General features: G+C 44.5%; 1 protein-coding gene across 1 annotated transcript; it reads right to left on the bottom strand.

The window, feature by feature from the left end:
* Positions 1-7,329: 7,329 nt before the first annotated feature.
* kcna2b (potassium voltage-gated channel, shaker-related subfamily, member 2b) lies at positions 7,330-17,461 on the bottom strand. The gene is made up of 4 exons (XM_036989117.1): positions 17,111-17,461; positions 11,867-12,078; positions 9,895-10,138; positions 7,330-9,168 (listed from the first exon to the last, which is right to left on the bottom strand). Exons 2-4 carry the CDS (start codon positions 12,055-12,057, stop codon positions 8,071-8,073), a joined length of 1,533 nt encoding a protein of 510 aa, XP_036845012.1. The 5' UTR covers positions 12,058-12,078; positions 17,111-17,461; the 3' UTR covers positions 7,330-8,070.
* Positions 17,462-17,715: the final 254 nt, after the last annotated feature.

Raw genomic sequence — 17,715 nt, 5'->3', positions numbered from 1 at the left:
ACCCCAGTGTTAATCTGCTAAATTGTAATTGCCTCGCTACTATGGCCTATTTATTGCCTTACCTCCCTTATCTCACACCATTTGCACACACTGTATATAGACCTTTTCTACTGTGTTATTGACTGTGCGCTTGTTTATTCCATGTGTAACTCTGTGTTGTTGTTTGTTGTTGTTTGTGTCGCACTGCTTTGCTTTATCTTGGCCAGGTCGCAGTTGTAAATGAGGACTTGTTCTCAACTGGCCTACCTGGTTAACTAAAGGTGAAATTAAAATAAAATACAAAACATTAGAAAGGAATACTTGTCATCACTATAGATGTTGCTTTTGAAGAATCATGCATACCATACGCCTGCTACAGGTATTATTTGAAAGGGAATGCAGCACTAGAAGAGTAGAGTAGAATAGGACCTATTGATTCAGAGCTGATGAAGGAAGCATTCTCATATAGGTTGTCCGAATATGGACACCGTGCAGGTCTACTGAGATTCAGGCTCTCCTAATATGGACACCGTGCAGGTCTACTGAGATTCAGGCTCCCCTAATATGGACACCGTGCAGGTCTACTGAGATTCAGGCTCTCCTAATATGGACACCGTGCAGGTCTACTGAGATTCAGGCTCTCCTAATATGGACACCGTGCAGGTCTACTGAGATTCAGGCTCTCCTAATATGGACACCGTGCAGGTCTACTGAGATTCAGGCTCTCCTAATATGGACACCGTGCAGGTCTACTGAGATTCAGGCTCTCCTAATATGGACACCGTGCAGGTCTACTGAGATTCAGGCTCTCCTAATATGGACACCGTGCAGGTCTACTGAGATTCAGGCTCTCCTAATATGGACACCGTGCAGGTCTACTGAGATTCAGGCTCTCCTAATATGGTCACCGTGCAGGTCTTCTGAGATTCAGGCTCTCCTAATATGGACACCGTGCAGGTCTACTGAGATTCAGGCTCTCCTAATATGGACACCGTGCAGTTCTACTGAGATTCAGGCTCTCCTAATATGGACACCGTGCAGGTCTACTGAGATTCAGGCTCTCCTAATATGGACACCGTGCAGGTCTACTGAGATTCAGGCTCTCCTAATATGGACACCGTGCAGGTCTACTGAGATTCAGGCTCTCCTAATATGGACACCGTGCAGGTCTACTGAGATTCAGGCCCTCCTAATATGGACACCGTGCAGGTCTACTGAGAGTCAGGCTCTCCTAATATGGACACCGTGCAGGTCTACTGAGATTCAGGCCCTCCTAATATGGACACCGTGCAGTTCTACTGAGATTCAGGCTCTCCTAATATGGACACCGTGCAGGTCTACTGAGATTCAGGCTCTCCTAATATGGACACCGTGCAGGTCTACTGAGATTCAGGCTCTCCTAATATGGACACCGTGCAGTTCTACTGAGATTCAGGCTCTCCTAATATGGACACCGTGCAGGTCTACTGAGATTCAGGCTCTCCTAATATGGACACCGTGCAGGTCTACTGAGATTCAGGCTCTCCTAATATGGACACCGTGCAGGTCTACTGAGATTCAGGCCCTCCTAATATGGACACCGTGCAGGTCTACTGAGATTCAGGCTCTCCTAATATGGACATCATAAAGCTCCCAACACATATTCTCAGGTATTAAAGAAGAGTTAGTTGTTTAGTAACAAAACTGATGTGTGTGCAAATATGGGGCAAAACAGACAAGGTTGACTTTTGACAAACTAGATTTTGTCACCAAATGTTTATTGAAAACATAAATACATTTGCACAATGAGCACTTGTCTTTCAAATACATGGTTACAGTTGTTGGTTAGCTAGCTAGCAATTTTTTTTGCCACATTAGCATAGACATGACATCAGTCAAAACAAGACATAGGTTCAATAACAAGATACAACGAGCTGAAATGAGCCCCCTAGAATTCCCCACATGGAAGATTCTTGTCAACGTTGCTAGCTATCTGACTGTCCAGAAATCACAAGGCATACCTCATGGAAACATCGTTGTGAGCTCGCCAGCCAACCCATCTATGGATATATATCAGTTAAATGGGCAAAATGCACCAAGGAATTGATCAATAATGTTTAGTGTGAATACAAAACAACTAAAGTACAATTTTAATCTCTAATAGAATGCAACATTACAAAGGCATCCAGAACGACAGCCTATTCATATAGTGCATGTAGTGCACTATTGTGGGCTCCCCATGGCCTGTGGTCTAAAGTAGTACACTATTATACAGAAAAGGGTGTCATTTGGGACTGAGTATTAGGCAGTGACTGTCTGTTTTTGGTGACCCTTGACCTAAGAAGAAGTCAGCGAGCGTCATACAGCACGATGACATCAGAGATATGGACCCCTTTTCTCAGCGCACTACTTTTGACCAGGGCCAATAGGATAGAGCACTACTTTTGACCAGGGCCAATAGGATAGAGCACTACTTTTGACCAGGGCCAATAGGATAGAGCACTACTTTAGACCATGGCCAATAGGATAGAGCACTACTTTAGACCATGGCCAATAGGATAGAGCACTACTTTAGACCATGGCCAATAGAATAGAGCACTACTTTAGACCATGGCCAATAGGATAGAGCACTACTTTAGACCATGGCCAATAGAATAGAGCACTACTTTAGACCATGGCCAATAGGATAGAGCACTACTTTAGACCAGGGCCAATAGGGCTCTTGTAAAAAATAGTTTAATATAGTGGAATAGGGTGCCATTTGGGATGCAAAGATACTGTCACTTCAGACACGTTGGTGCTTTTTGTCATTACATTTGGGAAATATGGCAGGTAGCTTTCCGAGGAAATAATCAATGATTGTTACGACCACAGATTGTTTACTGGTTGTATAAACTTGATTAATGTAGGAGTGTATAGCGACACCGAAATCAAATGATCTGGGCCTGTAGGTAACTAATGTCACCGAACAACCTATTTAAACTAATCGCTCATTTATTTAACTCGCTAACAAGTGCATCCAACGATTAAAATCCTGTCCTGGTTTGATTCTACATAGAGCTGACGTTGTTCGCTAACAATTAGCTTACATGACAGAGCAGGCTTTGCTAGCGCTACCATTTGACTAACTAAATGCTAAAGGTTGGCATAATAATATAACACAAACCTAACACAAGCTGATAGCCCAACGCAAGCTGATAGCCCAACGCAAGCTGATAGCCCAACGCAAGCTGATAGCCCAACGCAAGCTGATAGCCCGTAACAAGCTGATAGCCTAACGCAAGCTGATAGCCTATTACAAGCTGATAGCAGCTGTCCAGCAATAAAATAACCAAATCTGTGCTACATCAGCTGTTTTAGTCCCTATATCAGCTGTTTTAGTCCCTATATAAGCTGTTTTAGTCCCTATATCAGCTGTTTTAGTCCATTTATCAGCTGTTTTAGTCCCTATATCAGCTGTTTTAGTCCATATATCAGCTGTTTTAGTCCATTTATCAGCTGTTAAAGTCCATTTATCAGCTGTTTTAGTCCATTTATCAGCTGTTTTAGTCCCCTTATCAGCTGTTTTAGTCCATTTATCAGCTGTTTTAGTCCATTTATCAGCTGTTTTAGTCCACTTATCAGCTGTTTTAGTCCATTTATCAGATGTTTTAGTCCCTATATCAGCTGTTTTAGTCCCTACATCAGCTGTTCTAGTCCCTACATCAGCTGTTCTAGTCCCTACATCAGCTGTTTTAGTCCATTTATCAGCTGTTTTAGTCCACTTATCAGCTGTTTTAGTCCATTTATCAGCTGTTTTAGTCTCTATATCAGCTGTTTTAGTCCATTTATCAGCTGTTTTAGTCCCTTTATCAGCTGCTTTAGTCCCTATATCAGCTGCTTTAGTCCCTATATCAGCTGTTTTAGTCCATTTATCAGCTGTTTTAGTCCATTTATCAGCTGTTTTAGTCCCCATATCAGCTGTTTTAGTCCATTTATCAGCTGTTTTAGTCCATTTATCAGCTGTTAAAGTCAATTTATCAGCTGTTTTAGTCCCTATATCAGCTGTTTTAGTCCATTTATCAGCTGTTTTAGTCCATTTATCAGCTGTTTTAGTCCACTTATCAGCTGTTTTAGTCCATTTATCAGCTGTTTTAGTCCCTATATCAGCTGTTTTAGTCCCTACATCAGCTGTTCTAGTCCCTACATCAGCTGTTTTAGTCCATTTATCAGCTGTTTTAGTCCATTTATCAGCTGTTTTAGTCCACTTATCAGCTGTTTTAGTCCATTTATCAGCTGTTTTAGTCCCTATATCAGCTGTTTTAGTCCCTACATCAGCTGTTCTAGTCCCTACATCAGCTGTTTTAGTCCATTTATCAGCTGTTTTAGTCCACTTATCAGCTGTTTTAGTCCATTTATCAGCTGTTTTAGTCCCTACATCAGCTGTTTTAGTCCATTTATCAGCTGTTTTAGTCCCCATATCAGCTGTTTTAGTCCATTTATCAGCTGTTTTAGTCCCTATATCAGCTGTTTTAGTCAATTTATCAGCTGTTTTAGTCCCTACATCAGCTGTTTTAGTCCATTTATCAGCTGTTTTAGTCCCCATATCAGCTGTTTTAGTCCATTTATCAGCTGTTTTAGTCCCTATATCAGCTGTTTTAGTCCATATATCAGCTGTTTTAGTCCCAGAGTTGATGACAGAAAACATCAAACAGATGTCATTACGAACCCCATGTGTATGTCCCAAAATACACCCTGTTTCCTATACAGTGCATAGGGGCACAGGTGAAAAATACACCCTGTTTCCTATACAGTGCATAGGGGCACAGGTGAAAAATACACCCTGTTTCCTATACAGTGCACAGGGGCACAGGTTAAAAATACACCCTGTTTCCTATACAGTGCATAGGGGCACAGGTTAAAAGTGGTACACTATAGAGGGAAAATTATGCCATTTGGAACACCCCACAGCGGGTTAGTGCTTCTAGAACTAGTGCTTGGTCCAGTAGACAGAACACAGAGGTCCGTCACCAACATGGAATGTTATGAAGTAGAGAAGAAGACAGGACAGCTACCACTATCACTGGGCAGTGGAGCAGCCATCACTATCACTGGGCAGTGGAGCAGCCATCACTATCACTGGGCAGTGGAGCAGCCATCACTATCACTGGGCAGTGGAGCAGAACTGAACAATATTATTTTAAGTGTCAGACGGGGAAGATAGGGAGGGAGGGAGAGGGAGGGAGAGAGAGGGAGGAAGAGAGAGGGAGGGAGAGAGAGGGAGAGGGAAGGAGAGAGAGGGAGGGAGAGAGAGGGAGAGAGGGAGAGAGAGAGGGAGAGAGAGGGAGAGGGAAAGAGAGTGAGAGAGGGAGGGAGAGAGAGGGAGAGGGAAGGAGAGAGAGGGAGGGAGAGGGAGAGAGAGAGGGAGAGAGAGAGGGAGAGAGAGAGGGAGCGAGAGGGAGAGGGAAGGAGAGAGAGGGAGTGGGAGGGAGAGAGAGGGAGAGGGAGGGAGGGAGAGGGAGAGGGAGGGAGAGGGAAGGAGAGGGAAGGAGAGAGAGAGGGAGGGAGAGGGAGGGAGAGGGAAGGAGAGAGAGGGAGGGAGAGGGAAGGAGAGAGAGGGAGGGAGAGAGAGAGGGAGACAGAGGGAGGGAGAGAGGGGGAGGGAGAGGGAGAGGGAAGGAGAGAGGGAGAGGGAGAGGGAAGGAGAGAGAGGGAGGGAGATGGAGAGGGAGGGAGAGAGAGAGAGTGAGAGAGAGAGCGAGAGAGAGGGAGGGAGAGGGAGAGGGAGAGGGAGGATGCGGTGGAGATATGGAGGTATGAGGGAAAAACATAGGCAGTAGTAGTAACCCTTATAGGAAGACATTTAAGTTTCTTGTTCTTCAGTTTGGGCCTCTCTCTCCCACCCAGAACAGATGGGATCTGGACCCACCGCAAGCCAAAAACACACATTCAGACCCGCACCGCAGGGATATAAAAATAAATAACGACCAATAATATGTACACACATGAATAAATACATTCACTCTGCTCTAAGAGACCCCCCCCCCCCACCACCACAACTTCGCAGCCAGCCCTCTATCAAGGACTCAGCTAGAGAGAGACAGAGGAGAGGTGGGGGTAGTTTACATCCAAGGACTCAGCTAGAGAGAGACAGAGGAGAGGTGGGGGTAGTTTACATCCAAGGACTCAGCTAGAGAGAGACAGATGAGAGGTGGGGGTAGTTTACATCCAAGGACTCAGCTAAAGAGAGACAGAGGAGAGGTGGGGGTAGTTTACATCCAAGGACTCAGCTAAAGAGAGACAGAGGAGAGGTGGGCGTAGTTTACATCCAAGGACTCAGCTAAAGAGAGACAGAGGAGAGGTGGGGGTAGTTTACATCCAAGGACTCAGCTAAAGAGAGACAGAGGAGAGGTGGGGGTAGTTTACATCCAAGGACTCAGCTAAAGAGAGACAGAGGAGAGGTGGGGGTAGTTTACATCCAAGGACTCAGCTAAAGAGAGACAGAGGAGAGGTGGGCGTAGTTTACATCCAAGGACTCAGCTAAAGAGAGACAGAGGAGAGGTGGGCGTAGTTTACATCCAAGGACTCAGCTAAAGAGAGACAGATGAGAGGTGGGGGTAGTTTACATCCAAGGACTCAGCTAGAGAGAGACAGAGGAGAGGTGGGGGTAGTTTACATCCAAGGACTCAGCTAGAGAGAGACAGAGGAGAGGTGGGGGTAGTTTACATCCAAGGACTCAGCTAAAGAGAGACAGAGGAGAGGTGGGGGTAGTTTACATCCATATCCACTGCCATGGAGTTTCTGAAGACACATGAAATGAAAGAGTCGGTTCCTAGGTTGAAGTACTGCAATGGGCTGGCAGGGACTGCTAGAAATAGAGCCCAGAGAGCTGACAGGGCACACATTAAGCACATTGATGAAATACCTCTTACATTCTTCTGAGGTGAAATAACGTCCACATAGTTGAGGTTCAGGGGTACGGGGTAGGAGAGAGGTTCAGGGGTACGGGATGGGAGAGAGGTTCAGGGGTACGGGATGGGAGAGAGGTTCAGGGGTACGGGTGGGAGAGAGGTTCAGGGGTACGGGTGGGAGAGAGGTTCAGGGGTACGGGGTAGGAGAGAGGTTCAGGGGTACGGGATGGGAGAGAGGTTCAGGGGTACGGGTGGGAGAGAGGTTCAGAGATTATTGGGGTGGGAGCGAGGTTCAGGGGGTACGGGGTGGAAGAGAGATTCAGGGGGTACGGGGTGGGAGAGAGGTTCAGAGATTAATGGGGTGGGAGAGAGGTTCAGGGGTACGGGGTGGGAGAGAGGTTCAGGGGTACGGGTGGGAGAGAGGTTCAGAGATTAATGGGGTGGGAGAGAGGTTCAGAGATTAATGGGGTGGGAGAGAGGTTCAGAGATTAATGGGGTGGGAGAGAGGTTCAGGGGTACGGGTGGGAGAGAGGTTCAGGGGTACGGGTGGGAGAGAGGTTCAGAGATTAATGGGGTGGGAGAGAGGTTCAGGGGTACGTGGTGGGAAAGAGGAAGTTAAGAAGCTCCTATAGGCTGGCAGTTAGAGCTAAGTAGTTATAAGATGAGACGCTGATCTGAGGTCAGTTTTGCAGTATATCTCCTACTGGTTACGGCTAGGATTTGTTCAGGGCAGGCTGATGCTAGATCTGTGCTGACGGTACCAGCGGGCAGTTTGAGCAGAGTGTGGAACAAGATAAGGGTGTGGTCTCGTTTTCCTGTCAGTGTGTTTATATAGTCTAGTACCAGTGGGCAGTTTGGCTACTATTGGACTACTGCAGCGAGCAGAGCTGAGCCTATAGACGACTACTGGACAGCTGAACAGTGACAAAGCCCAGACTAACGCCATGCAGTCACCGAACGGACGCTTCAACTCCCAACAGGAGAAGGAAGGGCAAGGGGTTGAGTTAGGAACAGATCTGTTTTGGGGGGGATGAGATGCCGGATCTCTGCTCTTACCAGAGTTTATGTGATCCATTCTGTACTCCCACAGTAGGGACTCCAAGCCTTTTCAACATCAGAGAGGAAGGGTTTTTCCTCATTCTTCTCCCCACTCTACTCTTTCCTTCCAGTCCCCCTGCACCTCTACAGCCAAGGAAGTCACTGTGGTAACGCCTGAAGGAGGCTATACATCCGTTCTCATCTTGGTGACGTTGACGTAGTTGGTGTTAGCCAATGTGTTAGAATTAGCTTGCTGATTTGCATTAGCCAACAGGGTGCAGTTTCCTGTCTTGAGGCTCTCTGCTCTGAAGTCCTCAGTGCTGTGGTTCAGTGCAGCTTCCTGTATCTCCATGTAGTCTGACTTACTGAGGGTGGAACCACTCCCGCTGCGGCCGCTCTTCTTCAGGTCCTCGGCTGAGTCGGCCTTGGGGGCAACGGGAGTGTTCAGGTACTGCGCTTGCTCCTCGCCCTCCGTCTCCCGGTGGTAGAAGTAGTTGAAGTTGGACACGATGACGGGGACGGGCAGGGCGATGGTCAGCACGCCGGCGATGGCGCAGAGCGATCCAACGATCTTCCCGCCGATGGTGGTGGGCACCATGTCGCCGTAGCCCACGGTGGTCATGGAAACCACGGCCCACCAGAAGGCTTCTGGGATGCTGCTGAACTGGGAGTCCGCCTCGTCGGCCTCGGCGAAGTAGACAGCGCTGGAGAAGAGGATGACTCCGATGAAGAGGAAGAAGATGAGAAGGCCAAGCTCCCGCATGCTGGCCTTCAGTGTCTGGCCCAGGATCTGGAGCCCCTTGGAGTGTCTGGACAGCTTGAAGATCCTGAACACTCTGACCAGCCGGATGACCCTGAGGATGGCCAGGGACATGGCCTGCTGCCCAGCCTGCCCGTCCTCCGGTTTCTCTGCCAGCTCTGTGCCCAACGTGATGAAATATGGAATAATCGCCACAATATCGATGATATTCATAATGTTACCGAAGAACCCGGCTTTACTAGGACACGCGAAGAAGCGGACGAGAAACTCAAAGGAGAACCAGATGATGCAGAGCGTCTCCAGGATGAAGAAGGGATCAGTGAAGTAGGAAGAGGTGTAGGAAGAGGTGGAGTTGTTGAAGGGCTGGAACACCTTGTTGCCATCGTCCTCTTCGTCGTTCCGGAACACGGGGAGTGTCTCCAGGCAGAAGGACACGATAGAGATCAGGATCACCATGACGCTGATGATGGCGATGATACGGGCCGCGCCGGAACTCTCGGGATACTCAAACAGCAGCCACACCTGTTAAAGGTCAAAGGTCAATGTTTTTATTCATTAAATGTTACAGCAGACAGCAAATAGTCTCTGAGATGTACTTGATGTTAACAGTTTAGGTTAACTAGACAATGTGCCACTACAATGTGTGACATAAATCTTAACTAGTCCTGATGGACATGAACCTTAACTAGTCCTGATGGACAAGAACCTTAACTAGTCCTGATGGACATGAACCTTAACTAGTCCTAATGGACATGAACCTTAACTAGTCCTAATGGACATGAACCTTAACTAGTCCTAATGGACATGAACCTTAACTTGTCCTGATGGATATGAACCTTAACTTGTCCTGATGGACATGAACCTTAACTTGTCCTGATGGACATGAACCTTAACTAGTCCTGATGCCACTATTTATTTATTCAGTTCCCGTTCGGGTCTCTTCTGTCCACCTTGACCACTGTTCCGCAGCACTGTTCCGCAGCACTGTTCCGCAGCACTGTTCCGCAGCACTGTTCCGCAGCACTGTTCCGCAGCACTGACAGCTGTGTTGAAATGACTACTGGGCTGGAGTTTCCAACCTTCAAATTCATCATTTGTTTTGATTCACTGGTTTCAACTGGACGCAACCACGTTTCAGATGAGTTGGGGAGGGAGGTTCAGGGGTACGGGTGGGAGGAGCAATCAAGAAGCAACTCAGTTGCAAGCAGCTACAATTACATCATGCAAACATACATCATTAGAATGTACCTGTCTCTGGAACTCGTTCTCTGGAAGAGGTCGCTCTTCCTCCTTGATGAAGCCCTCATCCTCCCTGAAGATCTCGATGGCCTCCTCTCCCAGCTCGTAGAAGCGGATCTCCTCAGAGAAGATGTCTAGAGTGACGTTAACCGGCCGACGCAGCCTCCCTCCTGACTGGTAGTAGTAGAGGATGGCGTCGAAGCTGGGCCGGTTCCTGTCGAAGAAATACTCGTTCCTCAGAGGGTCAAAGTACCTGGAGAAAGAGAGGGGGGGGGGGGTAGTAATACTTAATGCAGTAATACTTAAACACAGAGACAGACAGACATGGAGAAAGAGAGGGGGGGGGGTGTTGAATGATGTTCTAATACTTTATAGATTGTATTGCTGAAGTATTACAGATTACGACATAGAAATGGGAAGGTAATTTCGGATTGAGCCAAAATGTTCAGTGTTTACTGTGAACGCAGTCTCCACTATCAACAGGAACATTGCTTTTAAATTTCAATCACGCTGTAACACTGAATTTATGCAAAACGGATTGAAAAGAGCCCTCAATGTCAGTAGTAGATACAAGCAGAAAGAAATTACAATAGATAGAAAACATTCAACCTTAAAGAGTTATCAGTATAAGTACTATAGTTACCTCACTCTTCTAGGAGTTAACATACAGTATAACCAATATTACTAAAGTACTACAGTTACCTCATTCTCTTCTAGGAGTTAACATACAGTATAACCAATATTACTAAAGTACTACAGTTACCTCATTCTCTTCTAGGAGTTAACATACAGTATAACCAATATTACTAAAGTACTACAGTTACCTCATTCTCTTCTAGGAGTTAACATACAGTATAACCAATATTACTAAAGTACTACAGTTACCTCATTCTCTTCTAGGAGTTAACATACAGTATAACCAATATTACTAAAGTACTACAGTTACCTCATTCTCTTCTAGGAGTTAACATACAGTATAACCAATATTACTAAAGTACTACAGTTACCTCATTCTCTTCTAGGAGTTAACATACAGTATAACCAATATTACTAAAGTACTATAGTTACCTCATTCTCTTCTAGGAGTTAACATACAGTATAACCAATATTACTAAAGTACTACAGTTACCTCATTCTCTTCTAGGAGTTAACATACAGTATAACCAATATTACTAAAGTACTACAGTTACCTCATTCTCTTCTAGGAGTTAACATACAGTATAACCAATATTACTAAAGTACTACAGTTACCTCATTCTCTTCTAGGAGTTAACATACAGTATAACCAATATTACTAAAGTACTATAGTTACCTCACTCTTCTAGGAGTTAACATACAGTATAACCAATATTACTAAAGTACTACAGTTACCTCATTCTCTTCTAGGAGTTAACATACAGTATAACCAATATTACTAAAGTACTACAGTTACCTCATTCTCTTCTAGGAGTTAACATACAGTATAACCAATATTACTAAAGTACTACAGTTACCTCATTCTCTTCTAGGAGTTAACATACAGTATAACCAATATTACTAAAGTACTACAGTTACCTCATTCTCTTCTAGGAGTTAACATACAGTATAACCAATATTACTAAAGTACTACAATTACCTCATTCTCTTCTAGGAGTTAACATACAGTATAACCAATATTACTAAAGTACTACAGTTACCTCATTCTCTTCTAGGAGTTAACATACAGTATAACCAATATTACTAAAGTACTACAGTTACCTCATTCTCTTCTAGGAGTTAACATACAGTATAACCAATATTACTAAAGTACTACAGTTACCTCATTCTCTTCTAGGAGTTAACATACAGTATAACCAATATTACTAAAGTACTACAGTTATCTCATTCTCTTCTAGGAGTTAACATACAGTATAACCAATATTACTAAAGTACTACAGTTACCTCATTCTCTTCTAGGAGTTAACATACAGTATAACCAATATTACTAAAGTACTTTAGTTACCTCATTCTCTTCTTGGGGTCCCCCAGCAGGGTCTCAGGGAACTGGGAGAGGGTCTTCAGTTGAGTCTCGAAGCGCAGCCCAGAGATGTTGACGACTACGCGCTCACAGCACTCGTAGTCCGGTTCTGGTTCGTACGGGTCACCGGGATGGGCCGCCGCCTCGTCCCCCAGGTCACCCGTAGCAACCGTCATGGTGGAGGAAGAGGGCGGAGCCTGCAGCGTTAAGACAGGGAGAGGGAGGGGGCAGAAGGGATGATAGGTTGGGATGATATGGTGATAGGATAAAATGACAGGTTAATAGGATAGGATGATAGGGTTATATGATGATATGATACGATGATAGGATAGGATGAAAGGATATGATGATAGGATAGGATGATAGGATGATAAGATGGGATTGGATGATACAATAGGATGATAAGGATTTGATGATATGATGATAGGATGATAAGATAGGATTATATGATATGAGGATAGGATGATAGGATTGGATGATAGGATAGGATGGTAGGATTGGATGATAGGATAGGATGATAGGATTTGATGATAGGATGATAGGATTTGATGATAGGATGATAAGATATGATGATATGATATGATAGGATGATAGGATATGATGATAGGATGATAGGATAGGATGATAAGATAGGATGATGGGATTGGATGATAAAATAGGATGATAAGGATTTGATGATAGGATGATAAAATAGGATGATATGATATGATATGATGATAGGATAGGATGATAGGATATGAGGATAGGATTGGATGATAGGATGATAGGATTTGATGATAGAATGATAAGATTTGATGATAAGATATGATGATGGGATTGGATGATAAAATAGGATGATAAGGATTTGATGATAAAATAGGATGATAAGGATTTGATGATATGATGATAGGATGATAAAATAGGATTATAGGATATGATGATAGGATGATAGGATTGGATGATAGGATAGGATGATAAGATAGGATGATGGGATTGGATGATCAAATAGGATGATAAGGATTTGATGATATGATGATAGGATGATAAAATAGGATTATAGGATATGATGATAGGATGATAGCATTGGATGATAGGATAGGATGATAGGATGTGATGATAGGATGATAGGATTTGATGATAGGATTGGATGATAGCATTGGATGATAGGATAGAATGATAGGATGATAGGATAGGATTGGATGATAGGATTTGATGATAGGATAGAATTATAGGATGATAGGATAGGATTGGATGATATGATTTGATGATAGGATTTGATGATATGATGATAGGATTTGATGATAGGATGATAGGATTTGATGATATGATGATAGGATTTGATGATAGGATGATAGGATTTGATGATATGATGATACGATTTGATGATATGGTGATAGGACGATAGGATAGGATGATAGGATTTGATGATAGGATTTGATGATATGATGATAGGATTTGATGATATGATGATAGGATGATAGGATAGGATGATAGGATTTGATGATTTGATGATAGGATTTGATGATAAAACAGGATAAGATAATAGGATGGTTAGATATGACAAATTGACAAACACAACATAAAAACGATGAATCACGTCACTTCAAACAGGGCTGGTTTCCCGGACACGAATTACACCTATTCCTGGACTGAAAAGCACTTTACACAGACATGCTCCATGTTATGTTATTAGATGTTTTTGGGGATTGTCTCTACATTATGAATAATGTGACGACGCCATCCTGTCTGCTTGTATTAAGTGATTACTGGTAATGAGTTCTCTTTAATACGATCCACTGATCAATAGTATCCCCAGTCAGACCGGATCATCTCTCTTATAGGCCAGTTAGACCACCAGGATAACCTGATTAGACGCTGAGAGCTCCATCCATTCCATACAATCTCTACGTGATAGATACACTTTGCCTGCGTCCTGAAATGGCACCCTATTCCCTATATAGTGCACTACTTTTGACCAGGGTCCATTGGGTAGGGCCAATAGGGTATAACCCTGGTCAAAAGTAGTGGACTATATAGGGAATAGGGTGCCATTTGGGATGCAACCAATACATTAGTCTCCAATTACCACATCAATCCAAGGTCAAGCTCTGAGATGGTTCTCTAAATGCTGCAGAGAGGGAAGCATGCAGTTGTTGATGTGTCCATCCTCAATGGCACCCTATTCCCCACCTAGTGCACTACTTCTGACAACAGCCATATGGGCCCTGGTCAAAAGTAGTGCACTATATAGGGAATGGGGTGCCATTTGGGACAAACTTGGTGTCTATTTTCCATAATGGGGAGCAGATTGGTAATATTTGATCTGTTAAAGGACTGTCTGTAGCAACCCGAGAGGAGCTGGGTCTGCATTATTGAAGAAGTCTGAATGAAATATTAAATCAGAGACAAATTGGTTCAGAATTATCCTCGACAGTTATGAATCACAGGCTGACACACTAATATTATATTACCAAGACTTTACCAGTGTCACGGCCGTCAGAGTGGTGAGCTTACATTTTCCTTTTATTTTAATAAATGGCGCCAACAAAACAACAAACACGAAACAACCGTGACGCTTACAGAGCTATAGTGCCACAAACAAAGACAACTACCCACACTGAAAAGAGGGAAAAAGGGCTGCCTAAGTATGATTCCCAATCAGAGACAACGATAGACAGCTGCCTCTGATTGAGAACCATACCCGGCCAGAACATAGAACTAAAGAAACCTAGAAAACAAAACCTAGAATGCCCACCCCACATCACACCCAGACCAAACCAAATAGAGAAATAAAACGTCTCTCTATGGTCAGGGCGTGACAACCAGTTTAAATACACAATAATATACAAATAAATACACGTTCGTAATAAAATCACAATATCACATGAAATACACATATGCTAGACATGTATAAATCACAGGCTGACATACACACCAGTATCATATCACCACCTGACATACACACCGGTATGACATCACCACCTGAAATACACACCAGTAACACATCACCACCTGAAATACACACCAGTATCACATCACCACCTGAAGTACACACCAGTATCACATCACCACCTGAAATACACACCAGTATCACATCACCACCTGAAATACACACCAGTATCACATCACCACCTGACATACACACCAGTATCACATCACCACCTGAAATACACACCAGTATCACATCACCACCTGACATACACACCAGTATCACATCACCACCTGAAATACACACCAGTATCACATCACCACCTGAAGTACACACCAGTATCACATCACCACCTGACATACACACCAGTATCACATCACCACCTGAAATACACACCAGTATCACATCACCACCTGAAGTACACACCAGTATCACATCACCACCTGTAATACACACCAGTATCACATCACCACCTGAAATACACACCAGTATCACATCACCACCTGAAATACACACCAGTATCACATCACCACCTGTAATACACACCAGTATCACATCACCACCTGTAATACACACCAGTATCACATCACCACCTGAAATACACACCAGTATCACATCACCACCTGAAATACACACCAGTATCACATCACCACCTGAAATACACACCAGTATCACATCACCACCTGAAATACACACCAGTATCACATCACCACCTGTAATACACACCGGTAAGACACCCACGGTAACGATGGAGGCTGACTGCTGACAGACGGCTATGTATCACATTTACCCCGGGTCTGCGTCTATCGGGAGGGGGAGGGCTGTCTACCTTGGAGCCCTCGCCACCTAGCTTCTCAGCCTGTGCTGCCTCTGCTCAGACACCGGTTGGTACCCGTTCTGTAGGTGAAGGGGTGACGGTGTTGGTGCGCAGGGAGGGACACTTTTCATAAAGAGAGCACTTCTTAAAATATGGCTCAGAGATGCAGGGATCAGCAGAATGAGACACCCCCTCTTACACCCGTTCTCCCTGTCCTGTAGAACACAATGAGGCTGCCTTGAACAGCATTAAGGTAATGTAGCTAGTCCTGTAGAACATCATGATGCTGCCTTGAACAGCATTAAGGTAATGTAGCTAGTCCTGTAGAACATCATGATGCTGCCTTGAACAGCATTAAGGTAATGTAGCTAGTCCTGTAGAACATCATGATGCTGCCTTGAACAGCATTAAGGTAATGTAGCTAGTCCTGTAGAACATCATGATGCTGCCTTGAACAGCATTAAGGTAATGTAGCTAGTCCTGTAGAACATCATGATGCTGCCTTGAACAGCGGTAAGGTAATGTAGCTAGTCCTGTAGAACACCATGACGCTGCCTTGAACAGCATTAAGGTAATGTAGCTAGTCCTGTAGAACATCATGATGCTGCCTTGAACAGCATTAAGGTAATGTAGCTAGTCCTGTAGAACATCATGATGCTGCCTTGAACAGCATTAAGGTAATGTAGCTAGTCCTTCAGCGAATTACTGTGAAGACACAGGGCAGGGTAGTGGCGGCCCGGCAGGTAACTATATCGTTTATGATCATAGATCCATGCATAAAGACAGAAGGACGTGGAAGATGTTTGTGTTGGTGTGTCAAACAGTGTTCCTTACCGAAGGTTGTTATTTTACCATGTGGTCACAAAATGATATGGCATTTGTTTGGCTATCTTCAGCACCACTATTACCACATCTATCTGATGGGGAAGAGCCATTGATACACAAAGTAATGATGATAGTAATAACAGGATCCATTTCAGTCTGAATTTCATAATCCGTGGAATAACACAGTCCTTTCATGTTCTCTGTTAGTGTTTTCAGTAGGGATGAAAACATCAGAGCTATATTATATATGTGATGAGAGACACACACCTGTTCGTCCAAGTGCAGGCAACTATCAAGCCTCATCATCATCACCATCATCATCACCGTTACTATTATCATCATCACCATACAGTCGTCTGTCTTGCTGACCGTGTTCAGTGTGTTTGTCTCTCTATTAGCAGCAGAGAAACCTACAAACCAGGCTAGAACCAGGCTAGAACCAGTCAGTGCCCGTTAGGAGCGGCAGGTGTCTCTGACAACATGCTCTACTGCCGCGGCACCTCTCTCTCTCCGGGGCGGTTCATCATATCAGATAGACAGGCAGAACACAGCAGGCTCCATGCACTATGCTCATAGCAGCTCACAGCAGCTGCCGATTCAGTCATAATCAGCCTAGTTAGTCGAGCTCGCCGCTCTCTAGGCATTCAGCATTCAGAGAGAGAAGATATGCAGCAATCACCCTGATGCCGCTCTCCCTGCCGCGGTGCTCCGCCTCGATGCTCTCTCGGCTGGTGAAGGGTTGATACTGGGGACCCGCCGCGATGCTCTCTCCGCTGTGATTGATGCTGGGGTCCTGACTCGTCTCCTCCTCATAAACACTGAAAATGTATCCTTAATTGTTGCTCTCCGCCCTTTCTCTCCGGAGCTCGCTACAAGTTAAACAGACACGATGTATCTAATGTAACCCCGTCCCCTGACTGTCTGTCTGTTTCTCTCTCTCTCTCTCTCTCTCTGTTTCTCTCATGTCTCTCACAATTCGCCACCATTCAGCTGGTTGGCGCTAAAACGCACAGGCTGCAGTTGGACATTGTCGCGCATACAAAGAGCCGTTCCGTTCCCCTCTCTGCTCTCCGCCACTCCTCGAGATTCACATTAAAGGGGAAGCGTCGCATGAATAGGCAGAAACGGTTCCCCCCGAGTTATTATTGGAATTTGTAAAAATGTCTATCCTGCATCGTCAACTAGTTGAACTAAAGTTAATGCTGTTTCTAAGAGAGACGCCTCCATGGCACGATGACCTGTATATGGTAACAAACTAAAAATCAGAACTAAAAACAAAACACT

This window comes from Oncorhynchus mykiss, chromosome 9 (genome assembly GCF_013265735.2).
Source record: "Oncorhynchus mykiss isolate Arlee chromosome 9, USDA_OmykA_1.1, whole genome shotgun sequence".
NCBI classification, from domain to species: domain Eukaryota; kingdom Metazoa; phylum Chordata; class Actinopteri; order Salmoniformes; family Salmonidae; genus Oncorhynchus; species Oncorhynchus mykiss.
Note: the sequence above shows the minus strand (reverse complement) of the source record. Positions and strands in the feature narration are given on the sequence as shown.

Coding starts and splice junctions, on each gene's coding strand:
- kcna2b (XM_036989117.1), bottom strand. CDS start 12,057: ATGACGGTTGCTACGGGTGACCTGGGGGACGAGGCGGCGGCCCATCCC. Junction 10,139..11,866: donor GACCCCAAGAAGAGAATGAG/GTAACTAAAGTA, acceptor CTCTTTCTCCAG/GTACTTTGACCCTCTGAGGA. Junction 9,169..9,894: donor AGAACGAGTTCCAGAGACAG/GTACATTCTAAT, acceptor GACCTTTAACAG/GTGTGGCTGCTGTTTGAGTA.